General features: G+C 38.1%; 2 protein-coding genes and 1 pseudogene across 2 annotated transcripts in view; all 3 read left to right on the forward strand.

Annotated features, from left to right (window-relative positions):
• Nucleotides 1-6,661, forward strand: part of PKP2 (plakophilin 2) — a 97,109-nt gene extending 90,448 nt beyond the window's left edge. The window contains exon 13 of the mRNA XM_012175044.5: nt 56-6,661. Within this exon, the coding sequence (XP_012030434.1) occupies nt 56-124 (69 nt within the window). The 3' untranslated portion in view covers nt 125-6,661. The remainder of the gene's footprint in view (nt 1-55) is intronic.
• On the forward strand, nt 6,253-19,952 carry LOC132659469 (protein SET-like; annotated as a pseudogene).
• Nucleotides 19,953-21,571: 1,619 nt separating this feature from the next.
• Nucleotides 21,572-23,716, forward strand: LOC114114036 (ras-related protein Rab-6A). The gene has a single exon (XM_027967772.3). The coding sequence runs from the start codon at nt 21,659-21,661 to the stop codon at nt 22,184-22,186; it is 528 nt and encodes a 175-aa protein (XP_027823573.2). The 5' UTR covers nt 21,572-21,658; the 3' UTR covers nt 22,187-23,716.
• Nucleotides 23,717-25,526: the final 1,810 nt, after the last annotated feature.

Raw genomic sequence — 25,526 nt, forward strand, 5'->3', positions numbered from 1 at the left:
CATTGTCTTGCGCATAAATATTGTTATCTTTCACATTTGTTTGTTTATTCCAAAGGCTCAGTTTAAGAAGACAGATTTTGTCAACAGCCGGACTACCAAAGCCTACCACTCCCTGAAAGACTGAGGAATGTGGAAAAGTGCTCTCAGAAATGTACAAAAAGCCCCAAAGGAAAACACCTATTTTTCTACTTCCCAGCTTAAGAAACCTCAAAAAAGCATATCCTGTTTCTATACTTTTCTATTTCCATAGTCCTTGAATCCAGATGACATTTGTGAGTTTGACACCAGTAGGTACTGGCAACAGGCTCAATTTTACCCTCTACAGATAGTGATCTTTTTGATCAGGGCTAATGGTGCATGGCCCCCTGGAATCAAAATATGAATTTATGTGGAATGGACATTAACTAGGTAAATAAGGAAGAAAGCTGTTGTGTCACTGGGGTTTTTAATTTTGACTCACATTTATATTCCTTTCCTGATTTCCATGCTTTGTCACTCACCTGTGTGTTGTTTCACCATTGAGCCATGAGTGTATTGTTCTGCAGTGTTGAAACAGAAACAAAAAATATTTGTGGAGCCGTCCAGGAGAAAATATAATGGCAACATTGCCTGTTTGTTTACTTTGTGCTTGTTTTTATCCTCTTGGATTTTTTTCTCGGCTTTTCAATAAATGTAAGAAATTTAGATCACAGAGCATGCATGACTATAAGAAGAAGAAATTGAAAGGAAGTGGTCATAGAAAATTTTAAAGTCTTTCCTACAATTTGAAATTCGGTGTTCCCTCTAAATAATAAATAGGATTTTTACTCAAGGAAACACTTCACCTGTAACAACACTATTAAATGCAAATTACTCCTGACAGTAGTATTCACAGTACTGTTTGCTGGACGTCAGCCACTGCAATGAGCTGGTGGAAGACTGGACTTTACTGTTTGGCTACAAAAGGAACCTAGATCTCTCAATCTGTTGGACAAGCCAGGGCCATGAAAACCCAGCTCATTTTAATGAACTACATTATCAACCAGCCTACTTTGCCCAAAATTTTAAAAATAGTACAGAACCACTAAATCTCATGTGATCTGCCTTAAGCCATTATTTTAAGTCAAGAAAACACTAGAGAAGAAAAATGAAGTTATGTTGAGGAAAAAAAATGTGTCTAGGCCATCCAGAAATGATATATATGAGAAATGCTAACATTTAAAAGTTGACAGCATCATCTATTGGAGTCTATATTAAGTGTTATTTTAACTGGGCTGTGATTAATACCATTCAGATAGAATTAGTCTTCTTAACCATAATTCTGTTATATTTTTCTTTTGAAAAAGAATCTGACAATAGTTACGTCAAGAAAATAAGAAGGAAAAAAATCCTTCAGCTCCTTTTGGCCAGCAAAGTATGATAGGAAATAAATTGCCAGTTTCAATTTGAATGTGTACTTAAGCCTTTATTATATTTGGAACTTTAATTTTTTCATTTCAAAAGCTCAGTGAAGAAGACTAAGGTTACTACGTCAAAATGAAATTATTTAGGTACCAGTTTTTAAAATGCTGAAGAGAGAAATTACATCTCTTTTTCCAAAATTCTGATGATAAGCATTTGGAGTATATTTATTCCTCCAGATAATTAATGTATATTTAAGAAATTTCTGTGCTTTTAAGGCATAGTAGAGCCTTCAATAATATTAAACACAAAATGAGGCCTTGGTAGTTGGGTATATGTGACTTATTTGTGTATCTTGGTATCTGTGATATGATTGACATGATGTTTGAGTATTTGACTTATAAAGTTCAACTTTAATTACTAAGAGTTTAATAAGAAATATAATTGCTTATATTTCTCCCCTAATTAGTCCTAAATTCTTTACCAAGAAACACTTCCTGTAAGAAAGATGGGAGTAGCTAGTGACTAAAGATGGAGAGACATACAAATCTAGATATTGTTAGATTTTAAATTGAGTGGGTCTGCGACCATGCGAAGATAGACTAATGTTTGATCCCCCATGTCCTACTTTGTTTGCAAAAATCTCAGTACTTTACTGTCTATGAACACTTCTGAGGGAGGTCCATATGTAGCTGAATATCACTTTGATCACAGGGCTATATACACAAAGCTTTTCTTTTCTGTGTGTCCGAGACTGTGTCCATGTCATCAAAGGGACTGAGCTGGACCTCTGCGTTTATTTCTGCTAAAAGATCTAAAGGCCTTGCTGCTTTGTCAAGAATTCTTCATGATCTTCTGGGATAGGGGAGGTTGCTGCCCTGGATTTCTATTAAATGGAAACATTGTTAATACTTGATAGAAATAACCAAAGGGTTATCTGACAAGATAAAGAGGGGATTAATGTGTCAAATGGGAAAATTAAGCAACATGTGTAGATAAACCGTAAAACCAATCTAATCACCCTATAAAGAAGCAATTCTTTAGAAGAAGGAAAAGGAGGGGAGATATATATAAAAACATGTATATATAATCTACATACTATCATTACAAATTAAATTTCCTCTAAATAAAGTGCATGGAGTGAGGACTTCAATATGTATATACTTTGAAAAAAATTGCAGAAGCCTCAAATCACAAAATCTGAGGATTAGGAGGGAATTTAGAGGACATCTGGTCAAGTCCTCTTTAGAATATCTTCTTGTATCAGAAAAGATTCAGTTCTTATTAAGACGACAGAGAAGAAAAATGTGCAATCATTCATTCAGTTAACGCCCAACATGACCCTGTAACTGGCGCATGTTAAGATTCAGTAACTTACATTTTAAAGTATTTGTTGTAAGAATGAAAATAGATTAAAAAGGAAACAAACTTTTCAAAATAAAATTCTACTTTAATGTTTTATTTATAGTAATACTGACAGTTTCATCTCTTAAGAAATAAACTTCAACCCTTTAAGGACTATGAGTAAAAGGAAAACTTTTTTATGGTCTGTTCAGGAGAGAAAAATCAAAATACCACACATTGGCATAGGAGTTGTTTAAAATTTATTAAGGGGGACGCATTCTAAAAGTCATAGTCTGGAAGACAGTTTTAAAAAAACAGCAATATTCAGCCTGGAAGAAGAGTGTCACATTATCTATCTTTAAATATCTGAAAGACCACAGTGTAGAAGATGACATGGTCTTCCTCTGACAGAGTAGAGGACACACTAGGGTCAGTAGGGGGAGGCTTGTATGACTATCTTTGACTGAACAAGAATGGACATATGTTGAGCACTTCTCACAGCCTCCTCATAAAGTATATACTTTTTTCTTTTCTTTTTTCATTTTACGTGTGAAAATAACCTGAAGCAGAGAAAGGTTAGGTTACATTCCAAAGTGGCTTAGCTGGAAAATGCAGAGGGGCCATGTGAATCCAGGTGAGATGGCTTCTTTCTGGGGGTTCCCCGGGAGCCAAGAATGCAAGACTGTGTCTTCACTCTGGGGAAATGTGGGGGCTCTCTTTGGTTTGTCTCTTGGCCAGTTAAGAGGACTGATTCTAGGACCAGCCAGCTTGAACTCAAATTGCAGTTGTCCACTTGCTGGGAGGGTAAAGGTTAGGCTTAGTTGGGGTAAAGTCCTTACTCTCTCTGAGCCTCAGCTTTCCTTCTCTGTTATACATGAATGATAGGGGTAGTTACCTCATGGGATCGCTTTAAGGATTGAATATTTTCATAATTATAAAGCACTTAATGCCTGACAGTACCTACACAATAAACACTGACTAAAGTATTTGGAGTTTACTGTGTGGATAGGCCTTTGTTTTCCTTTTTTAATCTACTTATTTGAATTTCTCTTTTCAGATAGCTTGATTTAGATAAAAGCCCAATCTTCCCCCTAGTCAACCATTTTATACACACACATAGACACTTATGATTCATCCCTCAGAAGGCCAGGTAGAATGAGGAAGATAAATATTGCCCAGACAAATGTTCCTGAAAGTCTGTTCTTCAGAACACAAGTTCTTTGGGGGTATTTATACATGTTACATGAGAAGAAATAGCCTATACTTAATAAGTTTGAAGATGGCTGAGTTATACAAAGATTGAAAAGATCTAAATTATAAGATTTCTCAGTTCCTAATATGCAGCATGCATTGTGAAATCTCTAAGAAGGAATAGAGTATGCTGCATGTCACCAATCTTTTTGAATCAATAAACCCCTTTTTTCCTAGATGATTATTGTAAACACTGTGACATCAGTGATCTGAGCTATAGTCAAGAGGGAAAAAGGCATTTATCTTATTCACAGTCTAGCCCAGGCTTCCCTGGTGGCTCAGTGGTAAAGAATCCACCTGCAATGCAGGAGACACAGGTTCAATCCTTGGGCAGGGAAAATCCCCTGGAAAAGGGCATGGCAACCCACTCCAGTATTCTTGCCTGGAGAATCCCATGGACAGAGGAGCCTGGCGGACTATAGTCCATAGGGTCACAAAAGAGTCAGACACAACTTAGTCACTAAACAACACAACAGTCTAGCCCAGTTCATCCAGCTAAAGCCTTGACTACTGGTAAATCAGACCTGGGCCTAATCATGATTTAGTAAAACCTGAAAATCAGTGATTTCAATAGATTTAGGATTAGTTCCTGAACATTTTGTCTTACTCCCACTGGACTGCTGCATCTGTGGATGGAAAGACAACTCAGAAGGTATAGATTCGTCCAGAGAAGCAGGTTGAGGCAGCCACAGACATTCCTTCATCTTGACTGATCAGACCTTCAAAGATCCCGCTTCAAGAGGCAACTAATTCTCTCAGAAGCCTGAATTTCGCTTGTAAGCTGCTAACATACATCTGGCATTTTTATTTTGAAGAAAAATGAAGTCCAAACTGTTGCAGATTTTCTTTGAATCACTGCAGGGTATTTTCTTATGTTTAAAAGAAGTTAGGGATTTCCATTTTCATTTAGAGTACCTTTCAACAGACATACACTGGACACTTATTCCTAGAGCTGTGGACCAATGAGATGTACCTTTCTAAGGAAGCACTCACAGCTCTTGATGGAACTGACTTCACTGTGACACTGTCACAGTTTATAGTGCCCTTTGTTCCACCTGGGACATGAGGAGTCATCAGCTGTGTGGTGAGAGTAAAGGCACTCTAGACCTATACAAGTCTTCTGGAAAAGATCTCCCTCATAAAACAAGAAATGATTAGAGTGAGAAGCAGAGAATTATCGAGAAAATACTTTTGTTTTTAGCCAAAATGGGTGAAGTCAGAATTGACAGCCTCTATAATAAGAGTGCATGAAAACTAGTATTTTGAAAATTGACACTATTTTCCTCAGGAACTTGTTTCTTTTATTCCTTGCTCAAATTGGAGATGTTTGCAGTCGTAAATTTAAAAGACAGAAGTAATCTGTTTTAGTGGTATTGTCAAAACAGATTTTTAAAAGAATTAGGTGTGAACGTCTTAATAGCATAGTAACATATTCCCACTCTTGGTGGCTCATATCTAAAGTGACCCAACTCTTCATCTCAGGTTGTGTTTCTCCTGTTTGAGTTTATCACTTAAAATGCTTCATTTTGCAGTTAAGTAACAAGAAAGTTCAACTCAAAATGGTTTACGCAGTAAATGTTTTTTGCTTAAGAAACAGAAATGTCAGGTTTAGGCTCAGATTTGGTTATTTAGCGATTCATTGCAGTCATCAGGAACTCAGATTCCTCCCATCTACCTGCTGGGTTCATTGTCACTGTATTAGATTTTGTCTCTAGGTTGATTTCTTCATTTTGACAAAATGATTACAGCAATTCCAAACACCTCATCTTCACAGAGCGATGTTTAAAGGCCAGAAAAGTAAACATTCCTTTCTTGCATTCTTTTTTTTAAATAAAGAAAAATTTCCCCGAAGTTTCCATCAGACATCACTCATACTGTCCAGTGTTAGATCACACATCCATTCCTAACTCAATTCATGGTAAGAAAAATGAAACTACAATTCGTTTACTAAACCAATCATACTTCACCAAAGGCAGGGGCTACCTTCCCTAGGACTCATGAATGGTGACTACTTGAACAAAATCAGTGTTTTATTGAGCAAAGAAAAAGGGGGCTGCAGAATAGTCAACCAACATTGCCTGCCTTATATAGAGACACTCAAAAAGAATTCAACAATTTTAGCAAACTGATTTCTTCTGACTTTCAAGATAACTTTTTTCAAATGCTACAGATTATCAACTATGGCTGTTTCATTGTATTCAGGACAAAGTTCATGAAAATTTATGGTTAAAGAATGATAGGTGAGCTAAGAACTGCAGTTAAACCAATAATGATTTCAAGGAGAACAAGAAAAGATGATGCGCAGTTAAACTACAGGGATGGAATAAAGTCATTTCAGAAACTATTGTGCCTCTTTTTTCATTCCTTACTTTTCTTGACAGTTGCCATTCCTCACCTTTAACTGCTAATTATGGAACACAAGTTGTACCTTCATTGAGCAGATTACCTTGGAAGAAAGTTGGCTTGAGCATCAGCTGCTTGGGTAATCTCCAGTTACTTCAATGAGACATTAGTTTAGCTGAGTAGAGAACTGGGTTTTGATTCTGACTTTACTTCTCGATGACTGTGTGACTCTGGAGAGTTACTTTAACTTTCTGAATGTCAATTTTACCTCATTGATAAAATGGAGTTGAAACTTCCTGATTATAAGATTGTTGAGGAAATAAACTAACATGATGTTTCCAAATGTCTGGCTCCTACTTAATAAAACATAGTGATTGGTGTTGTTCAGTTACTAAGTTATGTCTAACTCTGCAGCCCCACGGACTGTAGCACACCAGGCTCCTCTGTCCTCCATGATCTCCCAGAGTTTGCTTAAATTCATGTCCACTGAATCAGTGATACTGTCTAAACATCCCATCCTCTGTCACCCTCTTCTCCTGCCTTTAGTCTTTCGCAGCATAAAGGTCTTTTCCAGTGAGTTGGCTCTTTGCATCTGGTGGCCAAAGTATTGGTGCTTCAGCTTCAGCATCAGTCCTTGCAATGAATATCCAGGGTTGATTCCCTTTAGGATTGACTGGTTTGATCTCCTTGGAGTCCAAGCAACTCTCAAGAGTCTTCTCCAGCACCACAATTCCAAAGCATCAGTTCTTCAGCACACAACCTTCTTTATGGTCCAGTTCTCACTTTCTTACAGGACTACTGGAAAAAACTTAGTTTTGACTATCTGGATCTTTGATGGCAAAGTGATGTCTCTGCTTTTTAATATGCTGTCTAGGTTTGTCATAGCTTTCCTTCCAAGGAGCAAGCGACTTTTAATTTCATGGCTGCATTCACTATCCAAAGTGATTTTGGAGCGCAAGAAATAAAATCTGTCACTGCTTCTACTTTTTCCCCTTCTTTCTATCTATGCCACAAAGTGATGGGACCGGATGCCATGATCTTAGTGTTTTGAATGTTGAGTTTTAAGCCAGCTTTTTCACTCTCTTCTTTTATCCTCATCAAGAGGCTCTTTAGTTCCTCTTCACTTTCTGCCATTAGAGTGGTATCATCTGCATGTCTGAGGTTGTTAATGTTTCTCTCAGCAGTCCTTTGATTCCAGCTTGTGATTCATCCAGCCCAGCATTTCGCATGATGTACTCTGCATAGAAGTTAAATAAGCAGGGTGATAGTATACAGCCTCCTATCCCAATTTGGAACCAGTTTGTTGTTCCATGTCCAGTTCTAACTGTTGCTTCTTGATTCTCATACAAGTTTCTCAGGAGACGTAAAAGATGGTCTAGTATTCCTATCTCTTTAAGAATTTTCCAGTTTGTTGTGATCCACACAGTCAAATACTTTAGCAAAATCAGTAAGCAGAAGTAGATGTTTTTCTGAAATTCCCTTGCTTTCTCCATGTATGATCCAACAAATGTTGGCAGTTTGATCTTTGGTTCCTCTGCCTTTTCTAAACCCATCTTGTACATACGGAAGTTCTCAGTGCACGTACTGTTGAAGCCTAAGTTGAAGGATTTTGAGCATTACCTTACTAGCATGTGAAATGAGCACAACTGTGCAGTAGTTTGGATATTCTTTCTCATTGCCCTTCTTTCCATTGAGACTGGAGTGAAAACTGACCTTTTCTAGTTCTGTATAGTATTTATTTATTTGGGAATACCAGACCACCTTACATGTCTCCTGAGAAACTTGTATTTATATTTATATGTCTGCTTAGTTTCTCAGTTGTGTTAGACTCTTTACGACCCCATGGACTATAGCCCACCAGGGTCCTTTGACCATGGGATTCTCCAGGCAAGAGTACGGCAGTGGGTTGCCATGCCCTCCTCTAGGGGATCTTCCCAGACCAGGGATTGAACCTAGGTCTCCAGCATTGCAGGCAGATTCTTTACCCTCTGAGCCACTAGGGAAGCCCATATTTAAATATATTTATTATAAAATAATTTATAATAATATAAATTGTATATTATAAAATATTTAAAAATGTAAATAATTGTAAAATATTTTATAATAAATAATTTTATTATTCAAATAATGAATAATTTTTAAAATAAGAGGTACAAACTTCCAGTTTTAAAGGAAATAAGGCATGGGCATAAAATGCACAGTGTGGAAAATATTGGCAATAACTAATACCTTCAGTGACACTGTAACTAGACTTATTTTGGTGATCACTTTGAAATGTACAGAAATACTGAATCATTATATTTTATATTAAGAACTAACATAATGTTGTAAGTCAATTATACTTCAAAAACAAACATAGAAAAAGAGATCAGATTTGTGGTTACCAGGGGCAGGGGTGGGAGAAAGGGGAATTGAATGAAGGCAGTCAAAGGTACAAACTTCCAGATACAAGATAAGTAAGTACTAAGGTTATAATTTATAACATGATAAATAGAGTTAACATTGCCAAATGTCATATATGAAAATTGCTAAGAGAATAAATCCTAGTTATCATCACAATAAAATTTTTTTCTATTTTTCTATTTTATTCTATTTTGTACCTCTATGGGATGATGGGTGTTCACTAAACATTATAATATCACTTCATGATATATAAATCAAATTAGTATTTTGTATACCTTAACTTATACTGTATGTCAGTTATATTTCAATAAAACTGGAAAAATAGGAAACCACTATGCAATGTCATCTCATGGCTGTTTGAATGGCTGTGAGTGCTAAGTCACTTCAGTCATGTCTGACTCTGTGCGACCTCTGGACTGTAGCCCACCAGGCTTCTCTGTCCATGGGATTCTCCAGGCAAGAATACTGGAGTGGGTTGCCATGCCCTTCTCCAGTTAAAATGGCCATCATCAAAAGAAAGAGATAACAATTTCTTGTGTGAATGTGGAGAAAAGTGAACCCTGTACACTGTCAATGAGAATGTCAATTGATATAGCTCATATATTAAAGAGTATTGAGGATCCTCAAGACATTAAAAACAGAACTACTATATACCAGCAATTCTACTTATGAGAATATATCCAAAGAAAATGAAAATACTAGCTCAAAGAGTTATCTGCTGCCCCATATTCATGGCAGCATTATTTACAATAACCAAGACAGATAAACAACCTAATTCATCATTGGATGAACTGATAAAGAAGCCATGATACATATAGATACTATACACATATACTATGAAATATTATTCATCCAAGAAAATGAGGAAATCCTATCATTTGCAACAACATGGATAGATGGTAAAGGTATTATGCTGAGTGAAATAAGTCAGACAAAGAAAAATAGTGCATGAACTCATTTGTAGGTGGAATCTTTTTTAAAAGGAACAAGCAAACTCATAGAAAAAGAAACCAGAACTATGGTTACCTTAGGTAGAGGTTCAAGGGAGAGAAAGTGTAGGAAGGTTGTAGAACGGTATAAACTTCCAGTTATAAATAAATATTGTGGATATAATAGACAACATGATGACTAGTTAACACTTCTGTGTGATATACAGAAAAATTAAGAGTATATCCTATGAGTTTTCATCAAAAAAATAAAATGTTTCCTTTTTTTTCTTTTCTTTGTATTGTATGTTTACAAGAAAATGGATATTTGCTGAATATATTTCACAATATATGTAAATCAAACCATGATTCTGTATGTCTAAAACTTAAACAGTGATCAATTATTTCTCAATAAAACTGGAAAAAAGTAGAATCATTATAAGAAATGGCAGCAGATAGCCTTAATAATGGTCCTCAGACTTGAAAGGTTTTTGCCAAAAACAATAACAAACAATCTAGTATTTTTCTTGGGTTCAGAAAAAGAAAACTCCCTTTTGAATGCAGTGTTAGCAAATAAACCTGTTACATTTCCTTATGACCCTTTGTACAACATATTCTGATGCCATCAGTAGTTTTCTTGGTCTGTACATTAACTGATGTTTATTGGCCTTCTCAATGTAAGAATTTCACAATGAAAAATGATTTATAATTTGCTTCCCTCTTCATACTGTGTTATGAAATACAAAGATAATGATAAGGAACATGCATATGTGAGCTCCATGCTGAAAGTTTGCATTTTCTTAGCCAGGAAGACCCCTGTTAAAGTCCATTTCTAGGACTAAAAAGAGAATTCAGGCTGAGACCTCCCCTAGGATATCTCTGTCTAGTTCTAATAGAGCTAATATAACCATAACAGAGATGAAATTTATAATAATCTTCACCATTTGAATAAAGGTACAAATAGTGCAAACCCCATTGTAAGAGCACCAATTTTCATGACCCGTAACTGCAACTACAATCTATTCCTTCAGTTCAGTTCAGTTCAGTCGCTCAGTCGCGTCCGACTCTTTGCGACCCCATGAATCATAGCACGCCAGGCCTCCCTGTCCATCACCAACTCCCAGAGTTCACTCAGACTCACATCCATCAAGTCAGTGATGCCATCCAGCCATCTCATCCTCTGTCGTCCCCTTCTCCTCTTGCCCCCAATCCCTCCCAGCATCAGAGTCTTTTCCAATGAGTAAACTCTTCGCGTGAGGTGGCCAAAGTACTGGAGTTTCAGCTTTAGCATCATTCCTTCCAAAGAAATCCCAGGACTGATCTCCTTCAGAATGGACTGGATGGATCTCCTTGCAGTCCAAGGGACTATTTCTTAGTCTTCCTATATTTTCAGTTTAGAGCTCTGGACATATTGTTGCCATCTTCTCCGCCCATAGGACTTCATTTACACCCTAAATGTTTTCAACTTGAGAGAATGCTGAACTGTATCTTTGCTAAGTACATTGACTTCATTTGAGGCATTAACAAGAATATGTTTTTATCCAAAGATGCACACCTGGAAGAACAAAACTTTCTCATCTGAACAAAGAAGTCCAGTGAAAATGACTTATTTTTGCTTTTTGGGTTGTAAAACCTAACGTTACCCTTCTATCTTAAAGTGAATGTTACTTTGAAGCCAGAGCCATTGCAGTTTAGGGTGGAGTTTAGATGGATAGCTTACTTCTGTTATCTCACTGTGCCCACATCAGAACAAGGAAGCGATAAACCCAGAAATTTATTTGTCAAACATGAGCTGATTGAATTTATTATTGAAAATAGTCATAATGCTTTAGTCTTAAAGATTGTGTATTTCACATTTCCGTCACATATACTGCTTTATGTGATTTTACAAAGGTACACTGGATCAACAAATGAATATATGAGTTCTCAAACAACTATAAAGCACTGTGCCCAGTATTGTAAAGGACACATTATTCACTCTCACATTCCTGGAAAAAATTGCCAATACCTATAAAACTTAAAATTACATATCCTCTGATCAGCAATTGAATTTCTAGGAATTCATACTACAGATGCATTTGTGCATATGTAAAATAGCATGTGTAAGATGATTCATGCAGCAGAATTTGTACTGGCTAAAGATTAATGCTATTGATCATCAGCAAGTATTGGTTAAACAAATTAACAGACAAGCCATGGAAGCAACCTAATTATCCATCAATAGATGAATGGACAAAGAAAAGATATAGATATATAGGATCGGATACGATAGGATATTATTCAGCCATTTAAAAAAAGGGACTTCCCTAATGGTCCAGTGGTTAAGACTCTGAGCTTCCACTTCAAGGGGCACAGGTTTGATCCCTGGTTGGGAAACTAAGATCCTACATGCTGTGTGGCATGGTCAAATAAATTAATAAAATTACGCTAAAAAAAAAGAATGAAATCTTGACATTTGTGGCAACAGCAACATGGGTGAACCTAGAGGGCGTTACACTAAGTAAAATAAGTCAGAGAAAGATGAATTCCATATCATCTCACTTATATGTCGAATTAAAACCAAGCTCATAGATACAGAGAGCAGGTTGGTAGTTGCCAGAGGCACAGTTGAGGATGGGCAAAATGGATGAAGTGGGTTAAAAAGTACAAACTTCCAGTTATAAAATAAATGTCAGGACTTCCCTGGCTCTCCAGTGGTTAAGACCCCGTGCTTCCACTGAAGGGGCCACAGGTTCAATCCCTGGTGAGGGAACTAAGATCCGGCATGACACACAGCACAGCCAAATAAAAAATAATAATAAATAAGTCATGAGAATGTAATGTTCCTCATGTGGCTACAGTTAGTAATACTGTAATGGATGTGTTACAGTTGCTAAGAAAGTAGATCATAAGAGCTCTCATCACACAAAAAAAGAACTTTGTAACTATGGTGTGTGCTTAGTCATTCAGTCATGTCCAACTCTTTGTGACTCCATGGGCTGTAGCCTGCAAGGCTCCTCTGTCCATGGGGATTCTCCAGGCAAGAATACTAGCATGGGTCGCCATGGCCTCCTCCAGGGTTCTTCCCAACTCAGGGATTAAACCCAGGCCTCCCGCATTGCAGGATTGTTTACCGTCTGAACCACCAGGGAAGCCCTATAACTATGGTGATGGATGCTAACTTATTGTGGTTATCCTTTCACAAATTATACAAATATCAAAACATCATGTTGTACACCTGAAACTAATATAAAGTTATATATCAATTATATTTCAACTAAAAAAGAAAACGAATTAGGTTAATGTAAGGTCGGACCCCGGGGGCCATGATGGGCTGCCCTTCCTTTCCCTCCCGCCGGCGAGAAAGTCCCTAACGGAGGATCCTCCCAGATCCCAGGGACCAATGACAGCCCATTCCGCCAGCTAAAGCGGCCCTGCCCCAGCTGCATGAACCGCGCGGCCTCAGCTGCATAAGCCACCCGTCCCAGCCGCACAGAGAAACCTATCAGCTCGCGACGCTGTGAACTGGCAACCTATCCAAACCCTCTTCCGCTAGCCCAGCCATCCCTCTCAGTGTGTGTATATAAACAAACTTCCTACACGGCCCAGCACGCGGATTTCCTCAACCTGCCCCGTTCGGGTCCAGGAACCCCGCCCGGGAGCGCTTCGCCATTAAAGCCTGTTAAACATTTTTTAGTGTACTTGGTTGTCTTTTACCTAACAGTTACAGCTTTTTCTTAGACTATAAAAGAATAAGGGTGTTGCTCTTTCTGTACTGACTAGCAACTTTGCCAAGATACAATGTTAAATGAAAAAAGAAAAATGAAGAACAGTCATTATCAGTGTTTTATATGGTATATTTGAAAAGATGTGAAAGAAACTGATAGCAATAGCTGTCTTTTGGAAGAAAACTGGACCTATCTAAATGCCTCAAATTTGACTATTTAGGTTTTTACATTGATCCTAAGATGGTGGCCACATGGCTGAGATCACAGGCCTCATTATGCAGTGAAGAGTTACCCTTCTACTTCTTAGAGCTCCTCATATGTGTCTCTTCACTTAGGTGGATTCTTGGCTTTTCTTGTAGCACAGACCCCAAACATCATTCTTCACTTCCACCCCAAGTGGAAAAACTGAAGAAATTGAGACTGACTCCTGCCTCCAAGCCAAAGGAAAGATCTGCTTTTCTGAACTTGCCTAAGGAAGGAAAAGAACAGCAAGAAGCAATTGAACATACTGATGAAGAAAATAAAACAGACCTGATGAACAAGCCAGTGCGGAGATTTTGAAAGCAGAACAGCAATACAACAAATTCTGACAACATTTTTAAAGAAGAAGTCAAAATTGATTGCCAAAATACAAAATTTTACGGTGACAACATTTGTTAACCATCCACAAGTGTCTGCACTGCTTGGGGAAGAGGACAAAGAGACAGTGCATTATTTGACAAGAGCTGAAGTGACAGAATTTGAAGATATTATATCAGATTATGGAATAGATTTTTATTTTGATGAAAACCCTTTCCTTGAAAATAAAGTTCTATTCAAAGAATTTCATCTGAATGAGAGTGGTCATCCATCTTCAAAGTCCACTGAAATCAAACAGCAATCCAGAAAGAATCTGATGAAATGTTCAAGTCAAATACAGAATACAGCCAGCAGGAAGAGACAGCATGAGAAACCAGAGAGTGTCTTCACCTGGTTTACTGTTCATTCTGATGTAGGTGCAGATGAGTTAGGAGAGTTCACCAAAGATGATATTTGGCTAATCTCCATTACAGTAAATACTTGATTCCTGACAAGGATGATGAAAAGGGGAAAGGAGAAGAAGGAGAAGAAAAAGGAGATGATAACAAAGAGGAAGAATTGGAAGATACTGTTGAAGTGGATGAGGATAAACATGAAGATGAAGATGATGGTGAGTGGGAGTAATGAAAGGAGGATTAAGGAGAAGACAAATGGAACACTAATGGATTCCAGTAGTAGTAGTCACTCAGTCGTGTCCAACTCCTTGTAACCCCACAGATTGTAGCCCGCCAGGTTCCTCTGTCCATGGAGTTCTCCAGGCAAGAATACTAGAGTGGGTTGCCATTCCCTTCTTCAGGGGATCTTCCTGACCCGGATATCAAACCCAGGTCTCCTGCACTGCAAGCAGATTCTTTAACGTCTGAGCTGCAGGGAAGCCCTTCTTTTTTTAATTTTCTTCAGTCTGTGGAAGCAAGTTGCAGCCTTTCTTTCTTTCTCCCCTTGTGCTTGGTTGCTCTGTTTTTGAGGTCTCTTTTCTTCTTTATACCATAGTTTGCAACTTATTTTGGGGAATAGATACCTTGAGCAGAACTCAGTTGAAAAAAACTTTTTACCCTCTTTCTGTTCCAATTTCATTTTAATCCCTTCCAGCCTCAATAAAAACTTTATGTGATCAACACCACCATGTTCTGTGAGAAAACAGAAAAATCTTCTGCTCCCTCAGTTCTGTTGGAAGCTGGAGGGTGCTAGCTTCTATGTAGTAGTGTACAGAATTCTAGCTTTTTTATTCCTTTCTCTGAATATTGGACTCAGAGATTACACTGTGTATCTATGTGAATATGGACAGTTAGCATTTACCAACATGTATCTGTCTATTTTTCTCTTGTTTAAAACAAAAGATATTTTTTAAATGGGGTTATATAGGTCAGCAAAGTATGGTTTTGAAATGATTGGGTGAGTTAAGTGGACATTTTAATTACATGGCTTCTTCTCTGGCATATTTAGTTATACCGTTTAATGGACATCTTTGCAGTATAAGATAACACTTTTTAAATAAAATTTTATCTTAATGAAAAAAAATATAAAAATAGCTACCTTTCTAGGGAAAAGTAATAAATGTCTTATTTCTACTCATCTCTCTTTTATATACATAGTTTACATGTGGGAAATGCCAAGTTATTTTCCAATATTCCAGCCAATTAGCAATTATCCAAGACTTTGAGTGGCTTCCAGGTCCTTTCCATCTTGGGCTGAATCCAGGTGATGTCTAAAAGAAATCATTCTTTCTTGCTTGCATGTATATCTAGTCAATTTTTCCAGGAAAAAATATTTTGTAAAATCAATGTAAGTGTGGGAATTCCCTGACTGTCCAGTGGTTAAGACTCTGTGCTTTTACTGCTGAGGGTCTAGGTTCAATCCCTGGTTGGGGAACAAAGATCCTGTAAGCCATGTAGCATAGCCAAAGAAAAAAAAAGAAAAAATCAATGTAAATGCATGTCTGTAAATATTAAAATGTGATGGAAAATAGATTCCCTGAGAGAAAACAAGACTGAGAATAAGAAGAATGAGCAAAAGAACAAAAGTCAAAGAAAAGAAAAAGAAAGAGAAATCAAGGTTTAAGTTAGTTAAGGCTTGAAGTAAGAGGGGTTACATGTATGCAGTGAGAAACTAAAAAGTCATTATTTTTTTTCTAATCTTAAGAAACTTAGTGTCATTCTGAGGGTGATTTGGGATCCAGCAGCTGCAGAGAAAAGATCAAAAGGACAAGAATCTCTTAACATTTTATCCCCAAAGGAAAAGCTATCTTCAATACCTGAGAGACCACAAAAGACATTAGGTAGAAAATCAGAGATTATATTCTAATAGTTCCTCTCAAATTACATGATTCATTCAATCAAGAATATTTATGGCAGCATTTCTAATCCTACATGGAATAACTGTTAGCAGACTTGTCCTTTCACTGTAAACAACTGGAAAATTAAACAAAAATATGTGAAACACCTGGTTTTAGACCTGAGACAATAGACATTCCAGAACTTTGATCACTGAGAGAAAGAATAAAATGAGTGATCACTATGATCGCTTCAACTTTCTGCCTGGAGGCATTTTCCAGTCCATAGCACGGGGAGGAAGGATCCAACCAGAGAAGAGCAGTTGCCAACAAGTAAAGGGAGAAAATTATTCAGGAAAGTTTGAAAATTTCATCATCAGTCAAGCAGTGAGACTAAGGTCCGTCTAGTCAAGGCTATGGTTTTTCCAGTGGTCATGTATGGATGTGAGAGTTGGACTGTGAAGAAAGGTGAGCGCCAAAGAATTGATGCTTTTGAACTGTGGTGTTGGAGAAGACTCTTGAGAGTCCCTTGGACTGCAAGGAGATCCAACCAGTCCATTCTGAAGGAGATCAGCCCTGGGATTTCTTTGGAAGGAATGACGCTAAAGCTGAAACTCCAGTACTTTGGCCACCTCAGGCAAAGAGTTGACTCATTGGAAAAGACTCTGATGCTGGGAGGGATTGGGGGCAGGAGGAGAAGGGGACGACAGAGGATGAGATGGCTGGATGGCATCACTGACTTGATGGATGTGAGTCTGAGTGAACTCTGGGAGTTGGTGATGGACAGGGAGGCCTGGCATGCTGCAATTCATGGGGTCGCAAAGAGTTGGACACAATTGAGCGACTGAACTGAACTGAACTGAGAAAATAGAAATATATAAAATTTTGTGAATCATTTTGCTCTTATTTAACAAATTATAGCATAAACAAATACATATATACATAGATGTATTGCAATAACAATATCATTTCGCTCATGTGAATTCTAATATGCTTTCTGGAATGCGAGGTAAAAGCATAGATTATACCCTCAGGTCATGTGGTTTTCATGCATGCAAATGTCAATCATTATGCATGTTGTGAAAAATTGTTCTAAAAGATTATTTTAATGAATACAGAATATATCATCTTATGATATATGGTAACAGTGATGTCCAAGAATAGGGCTTTGATTAGGTCATGAGGACCTGTCTTCTACTTTGAGAATCCAAGGAATGAGTGTGAAAGTCAGACACACAGTAGTAATAGCAACAATGATAACAACAGGAATAACATAACTGTCGTTTATCAACTTTCATTATGTATATAGAACTTACACAAGGTGACATTTAATCTCCATGACAGTCCTATGAGGTATATTATCATCACTATTAATATTTTACAGTAAGGAAACTGAGACTCCTAAAAGTTAAATGACTTTCCTATGGTAATTGAAGAAAATTTGATGCCAAACCTGATTCCAGAGATTATATTCTTATCCATTACACAAACTGTCTATCAAATCATAATAGGATGGCTGCCTAGGGAGCATGAAACTAGAACCATGAGAGTGAAATAAATCAAATGAGAATTGAGTTGTCAGTCAAGATTCAGTACAGGAAACAAATAACTCCAGAAAATTTATGGGCAAGGGATTCAATAAGGAATCACTACTGTTGGAAGGAACAAAGGAGTAGGAGTGAAGGGGCTGCCACTGGAATTTCTGTGGTCTAGTAATAAGGAAGATCAGAAAGCTAGAACCAGAAAACCATAGCTGCTTCTACTACTTCTATAATTGCCTCACAACACCCATGAAGCTGGACACTAGACGCCAGAACACAGTCTGGCTCCTTGTAGTCACCCTTTCAAACTCTTGATACATTTCCATGACTTGCTGGCCAGGAGAAACAGCACCAGAAAGACAGCTTCAAAGACTATGCAATAGGGGAAGGACAATCTCTTTAAAAAATGGTATTGGGAAAATCAGACAGCCACATGTAAGAGCTAAAATGGAGGGGGTGAAGTCAAAATGGTGGACTGGTAAGATGTGAAGTTCATGTCTCCTCACAACTAGGGCACCTACTTGACATTGGTGGGGGATAGATAAGGACACCTAAGAGAATGAGAGGAATGCCCAAGCTACTATGTAGGATGTGGGGGTGGGGGTGAGCAGGGAGGGGGAAGAGATGGAGGCAGGAAGGGACAGGTACCCTTGAGGGGCAACTAGGAGAGAGAAGGGGGATCCCACTACTGGAGGGGTCCACTCACAATGAGGAGAGAAACAGGGATAGGAAGGGACCCTCAGGGGATTGTGGGATGGGAGGGGAATGTGGCCAACATTTCTCCTGTCCACTTGAGCGCCAGAGAGCCTACTGGGTCCCAAGCCTGGTCCTCTACCCTCTGATGCTCCCTCCAATGCCCCCTTCAGGTCCTGGGAGCGCGGGAGAAAAGAGGAGGAGAGGAAGAGTAGAAGTCAATGGGGTAACAGGGAGGGACCCTTAGGGACAGGAGGATCAAAGGGGAGCACAGCCAGTGTTTGCCCAGTCCACTTGGGCCCCAACAAGCCTACAGCGGTCCTGGTCCTGACCCTCCACACTTGGAGATGCAAGGCTGCACCCTGCCCCCGACCCTTAGGGCCCTTTCCAGACCCCTGGGTCCTGAACCTAGGCCCCGCCCCCACCAAACATGAGCCCCACCTAATCCATACCCACACCTAAGCTCCAGCCCTACCACCGCCAAGGCTTTTTCCAGAGTTTTGGGGGGTTTTATTTTTTGCCATTGTGCTTCTGTTTTATATTGTTGATGTTATTTTGTTTCATTTCTATTTTTATTTTTTCTAATATATCTGTTATTTTTCTAATTTTATTTTTTATTCTTTGTTATTATTCTCCTTTTTTTTTTTCCTTTGTGGTGTCATGCAGTTTGCAGGATCTTGGTTCAAAGGCCAGGGGTCAGGCCTGAGCTCCTGTGGTGGGAGCATCAACCTGAAAGCACTAGACTAACAGAGAACCTCAGAACCCCAAAAATGTTTATCAGAGTGAGGTCTCCCAGAGATCCTCATCTCTGCACCAAGACCTGGTTCTACCCAACTGTCTGCAAAGTCCAGTGCTGAAAGCCTCAGGCCATACAACCAGTAAGACAGGAACATGGTCCCACCCATCAAAAGAATGAAACAACAACAACAAAAATATGTTACAGATGAAGAAGGAAGGTAAAAATGTACAAGACTAAATAAATGAAAAGGAAATACACAATCTACCTGAAAATGAATTCAGGATAATTATAGCAAAGATGATCTAAAATCTCAGAAATAGAATGGAGGAATAGATCAAAAAAAATATGAAATATTTAACAAAGACTTAGAAGAACTAAAGAACAAACAGATGAACAACACAAAAATTGAAATAAAAATGAAAAATACACTAGAAGGAATCAATAACAGAATAGCTGAGGCAAAAGAATGAATAAGTGAGCTGGAAGATAGAATGACGGAAATAACTGCCAAGGAGCAGAATAAGGGAGAAAAAGTCAAAAAGAATTGAGGACAGTCTCAGATACTCTGGGACAACATTAAATGCACCAATATTTGAATTATAGGGGTCCCAGAAGAAGAAGAGAAAGAAAAAGGGTGTAATAAAATATTTAAGAGATTATAGGTGAAAACTTCCCTAACATGGGAAAGGAATATCCACACAAGTTCAGGAAGGACAGAGAGTTCCATACAAGATAAACCCTAGGAGAAAAACATACATATTAATCAAACAAACAAAACTTAAATTCAAAGAAAAAATATTAAGAGCAGCAAGGGAAAGCAATAAATAGCATACAAGGGAATCCCCATCAAGTTATCAATTGATTTTTCAGCAGAAACTCTGCAGGCCAGAAGGCAGTGGCATGATATATTTAAAGTGATGAAAGGGGGGAAAAAAAAAAAAACTACAACCAAGATTATTCTATAAAGCAAGGATCTCTTCCATATTTGACAGAGAAATCAAAAGTTTTACAGAATAAGTGAGCTAGAAACTAAGAGAATTCAGCACCACCAAAACAGCTTAGCAACAATGCTAGGGACACTTACAGACTGAAAGTGAGGATAGGGAAAAAGAAACTACAACAGTCTCCTGAAATCTCACCTCAGGAAACAAGAAAAATCTCAAATAAACTGTCTAGCCTTACACATAAAGCAACTAGAGAAACAAGACTAAAGACAATTTAAAATCAGTAGAAGTAAAGAAGTCATAAAGATCTGAAGAGAAAGAAATGAAGAAAACACTAGCAAAGATCAATAAAATTAAAAGTTGGTTCTTTGAGAAGATAAAATTGATAAGTCTCATCAATTTTGATGAACCAGACTCATCAAGAAAAAAAAGGGAGAACTCAAATCAATAAAATTGATTTGGAGAAATTACAACTGATGCTGCAGAAATACAAAGGGTCATAAAAAACTGCTACAAACAACTATGAGTATTACCCTGGTGGCTCAGATGGTAAAGAAGCTGCCTGCAATGCAGGAGACCCAGGTTCGATCCCTGGGTCAGGAAGATCTCCTGGAGAAGGAAATGGCAACCCACTCCAGTATTCTTGCCTGGAAAATTCCATGGACAGAGGAGCCTCGTGGGCTACAGTCCACAGGGTTGCAAAGAGAAGGACACGACTGAACAACTGTCACTTTCATTTTCACAAGCAACTATATGCTAACAAAATGGACAACTTGGAGGGAATGGAAAAATTCTTGGAAACGTACAACTTTCCAAGACTGAATGAAGAAGATTTAGAAAATATAAACAGGCCAGTCACAAGTAATGAAGTTGAAATTGCAATTAAAAATTGAATTGTAATTAAAAATCTTTCAACAAGCAAAAGTCCAGGACTACACAGATTCACAGGCAAATTCTATCAAGTATTTAGAAAACAGCTAACATCCATCCTTCTCAAACTCTTATAAAAAATTGCAGAGGTTGGGCTGCGGCGGCGGCAGCTGTGGAGCTGAAGCGCTGCGTGTGAGAGGTCCCAAACGCTTCTGCGGCTTCCACTCCGCCACCCTCACCTCAGTTTCGGTGCCGGGTGCTCAGAGGGGAAAGGCGCTAGCCTTGGGATCCCCCCCACCCCTAGCACACCCCTGGCTGCTTCCGACACCGCCTTCATTCCCTTTCTAGCTGCGGGCCTCGCCAGGTGCTAGGCGACTCCGAGGGGAGGCGACGGCGACGGCTGCCTGTCTGTGTAGAGGAGCCCTGCTCTCCAGCCTTGCTCCACCGCCGGGCCCTGCAGGGCCGAGAGCTGGCGCCGGCCCTTACTCTAGCCTCTTCGTCAACCGGTTGGAGCGGCGTCGGTCCGGGAGGTCTCTGGGCTGAGGCGGCGGCAGCTTCTCCGGCTCCATCATGTCCGCGGGCGGAGACTTCGGGAATCCGCTGAGGAAATTCAAGCTGGTGTTCCTGGGAGAGCAGAGCGTTGGAAAGACATCACTGATTACCAGATTCATGTATGACAGTTTCGACAATACCTATCAGGCAACAATTGGTATTGACTTTTTATCAAAAACAATGTACTTGGAGGATCGAACAATCAGGCTGCAGCTGTGGGATACTGCGGGTCAGGAACGTTTCCGTAGCCTCATTCCCAGTTACATCCGTGATTCTGCTGCAGCTGTAGTAGTTTACGATATCACAAATGTTAACTCCTTCCAGCAAACTACAAAATGGATTGATGATGTCAGAACAGAAAGAGGAAGTGATGTTATCATCATGCTAGTAGGAAATAAAACAGATCTTGCTGATAAGAGGCAAGTGTCAATTGAGGAAGGAGAGAGGAAAGCCAAAGAGCTGAATGTTATGTTTATTGAAACTAGTGCAAAAGCAGGATACAATGTAAAGCAGCTCTTCCGACGTGTTGCAGCAGCTCTACCTGGAATGGAAAGCACACAGGACAGAAGCAGAGAAGACATGATTGACATAAAACTGGAAAAGCCTCAGGAGCAGCCAGTCAGCGAAGGAGGCTGTTCCTGCTAATCCCCCATGGCATCTTCAACTTTGCTCCAGAAGCTCACTGCTTTGGCCCCCTTACTCTTTCATTGACTGCAGTGTGAATATTGGCTTGAACCTTTTCCCTTCAGTAATAACGTATTGCAATTCATCATTGCTGCCTGTATCGTGGAGATGATCTATTAGCTTCACAAGCACAAAAAAGTCAGTGTCTTCATTATTTATATTTTACAAAAAGCCAAATGATTCCAGCATATTCCAGTGATAACTTTAAAAATTAGATACATTTTCTTAACATTGTTTTTCATTTTTAATGTTACGAGAATGTACTTCAAAATGATGGAACTCTCAACAGTATGTGGCTTGGTTACAGAATAGTTATTCATAGGAGTACTTGCCTATGCCGACTTACTTGATCTCCTGCTGTACTCACTTTTCCTTTACCCCATCTCCTAGTCCTACCCACCCTCCCTCAACTAACAAGAGGAGGCAAAGCCAGACCAAGTCAGACCAAGCCCACTGGATTTACCTTGTATTTTAGCGATACCACTTGCTCTAGGCCTTCAGCCAAGATATCCAAAATTATTCTTGAGCACTGATATAAATTACTTAGACCTTAATTGAGGTCAAAGCTCAGCTATCATGGAAGGCAGTGCTGGAATAAGGAAAGGGTTTCTGATGTGTCTTCAGAATGAGTCCCAATGACCAATACTTATAAGTAAATGAACATAAAATATATTTCTGACCAAAACAAATGATCCTTGCACATGTTAGACTCTGGGAGAAAAGTAAAAGTGCTTCAGAACAAGTTTTAAATATTTAATTCTTCTAAGAGCTAATTCTCCCAAGATTTTAAAATTGTCAAAATAGAGTTCTGATTGAAAAAGAAGACTTTTTTAAGCAATAGATTTCTCTTGAGTTTATTTCTTCCTTTGTTTCTTTTTTTAAAAATGCTATGCAGGCAAGTCACTGTAGAAATCAAATTCCTTTAAGAAGAACCAGTGTAAGAATTTAAATTTGGCATCTTGATCAAAACTACTGTAACAAGTGGAAACAATGATATCTAAAGCGTACCAACTGTAGACTCTTCAGCAGAATAGCAAATGCTTTGCCCAGGACATTTGAGATCAAATTAAAGATGGAAAGTTTTCTTATAAGCCCTTAGAGGCAGATCTGAACAAGCATACATAGAAGAGGGAAAAGAGAGAATGAAAATAAAACTTAACATTATGCAGATTTATGCCTTATTTTTCAGCATTTTTTTTATGTTGGTTCTCTCAACCTGGTTTTGCTTTTATTAGATCTGTATAGTTTGGTTAATTAGTGATTCAGTTTTATATTTAAGCTATAATTAATCTTTTTTCTTTGATATTTATTTCTTTGCCTTTTTAACTATTAATTTTTAGATATTTTATTCAGTCTTTAGAGCTTCATCACAATGGCAATATGTATTTCCCTTAAAACACTGCAAACAAATATACTAGGAGTGCACCATTTTAATCTTTACTAGTTATTGTGAGATTGCTGTGTAAGTTAATAAACATATTTGTAAATACATTGTTTGCAGGAAGTAAATTTCTGAGTTATAGCTCAGGAAAAGCCTGCTGAATTTATGTTGTAAGCATTACTTAACACAGTATAAGGATGAAAAGACAGCAAAAATATCTTCATACTTCCTCATCCCCTCATTGCAACAAAGCCCTTAACTGGGAGAACCTTATTCCCCTCTCTTTCCTCTTCCTCCTCCACTTCCCACTTACTATATCACCTTATAATATTCAGAGAGCACTTGGATTATGGGTCTGAATAGAGAAATGCTTTCAGATAATCATTAGCCCACATACCCCAGTAACTTGTACTCAAAGATGGGATGGAGTTGTAAAGTGCTTTTATAATACAATATTATTGTTAAAGGCAAAAAAAAAAAAAAAAAAAAATTGCAGAGGGAAAAACACTCCCAAATTCATTCTACAAGGCTACCTGATACGAAAACCAGACAAAGATCACACACACACACACACACACAAAGACAACTACAGGCCAATATCACTCAAACACAGATGCAACAATTCTCAACAAAGTACCAAGAAACAGAATCCAACAACACATTAGAAGGATCATATACCACGATCAAATGGGATTTATCTCAGGGACGCAAGGATTCTTCAAAACATGAGAATCAACCAATGTGATATACCATATTAACAAACTGAAGAATAAAAACCATGTGATCATTTCAATAGATGCTGAAAAAACTTTTGACAAAATTCAACACCAATTTTTGATTAAAAACTCACCAGAAATTGGACATTGAGGGAACCTATCTCAACATAATAAAGGACAAATATGACAAACCCACAACATCATTATCAATAGTGAAAAACTATAAGCTTTTCCTCTAAGATCAGGAATAAGACAAGGGTGTCCACTCTTGCCACTGTTATTCAACATAGTTTTGGAAGTCCTAGTATGGCAATCAGGGAAGAAAAAGAAGTAAAAAGAATGCAAATTGGAAAAGAGGTAAAACTGTCTGTGTGCATTTATGATACTATACATAGAAAATCCTAAAGACATGAGAAAACTACTAGAGTTAAAGAATTTGGTAAAGTTGCAGGATACAACATTAATGCATAGAAGGCTCTTGCATTCCTATACACTAACAATGAAAATTCAGAAAGAGAAATTAAGAAAACAACCCCATATACCATCACAACTAAAAGAACGAAATATCTAGGAATAAACCTACCTAAGAAGGCAAAAGACCTGTACTCAGAAAATTACAAAATGTTGATGAAAGAAATCAATGATGACACAAATAGATGGAGAAATATACCATATTCTTGGACTGGAAGAACCAGTACTGTGAAAATGACTATGCCACCCAAAACAATCCACAAATTCAGTGCAATCTTTATCAAATTACCAATGGCATGCTTCACAGAATTAAAACAAAAAGTTTTACAACTTGTATGGAAACAAAAGACCCTGAATAGCCAAAGCAATCTCAAGAAAGAAAAACTGAGCTGGAGGAATCACGCTTCCCCAGTTTCAGCCTATACTACAATGCTACAGTAATCATGACAGAATGGCATTGCCACAAAAAACAGAAATATCAATCAATGGTACAGGATAGAAAGCCCAAAGGTAGACCCTCACACCTATGGTCACCTAATCTATAACAAAGGAGGCAAAAATATACCATGGAGAAAAGACAGTTTCTTCAGTAAGTGGTGCTGGCAAAACTGCACAACTACATGTAAAAGAATGAAATTAGAACACATCCTAACAACATACAGAAAAATAAATTCAAAATGGATTAAAGATCTAAATGCAAGATTGAACACTATAGTACTCTTAGAGAAAACAC

Source organism: Ovis aries, chromosome 3 (assembly GCF_016772045.2).
Source record: "Ovis aries strain OAR_USU_Benz2616 breed Rambouillet chromosome 3, ARS-UI_Ramb_v3.0, whole genome shotgun sequence".
Lineage (NCBI taxonomy): Eukaryota > Metazoa > Chordata > Mammalia > Artiodactyla > Bovidae > Ovis > Ovis aries.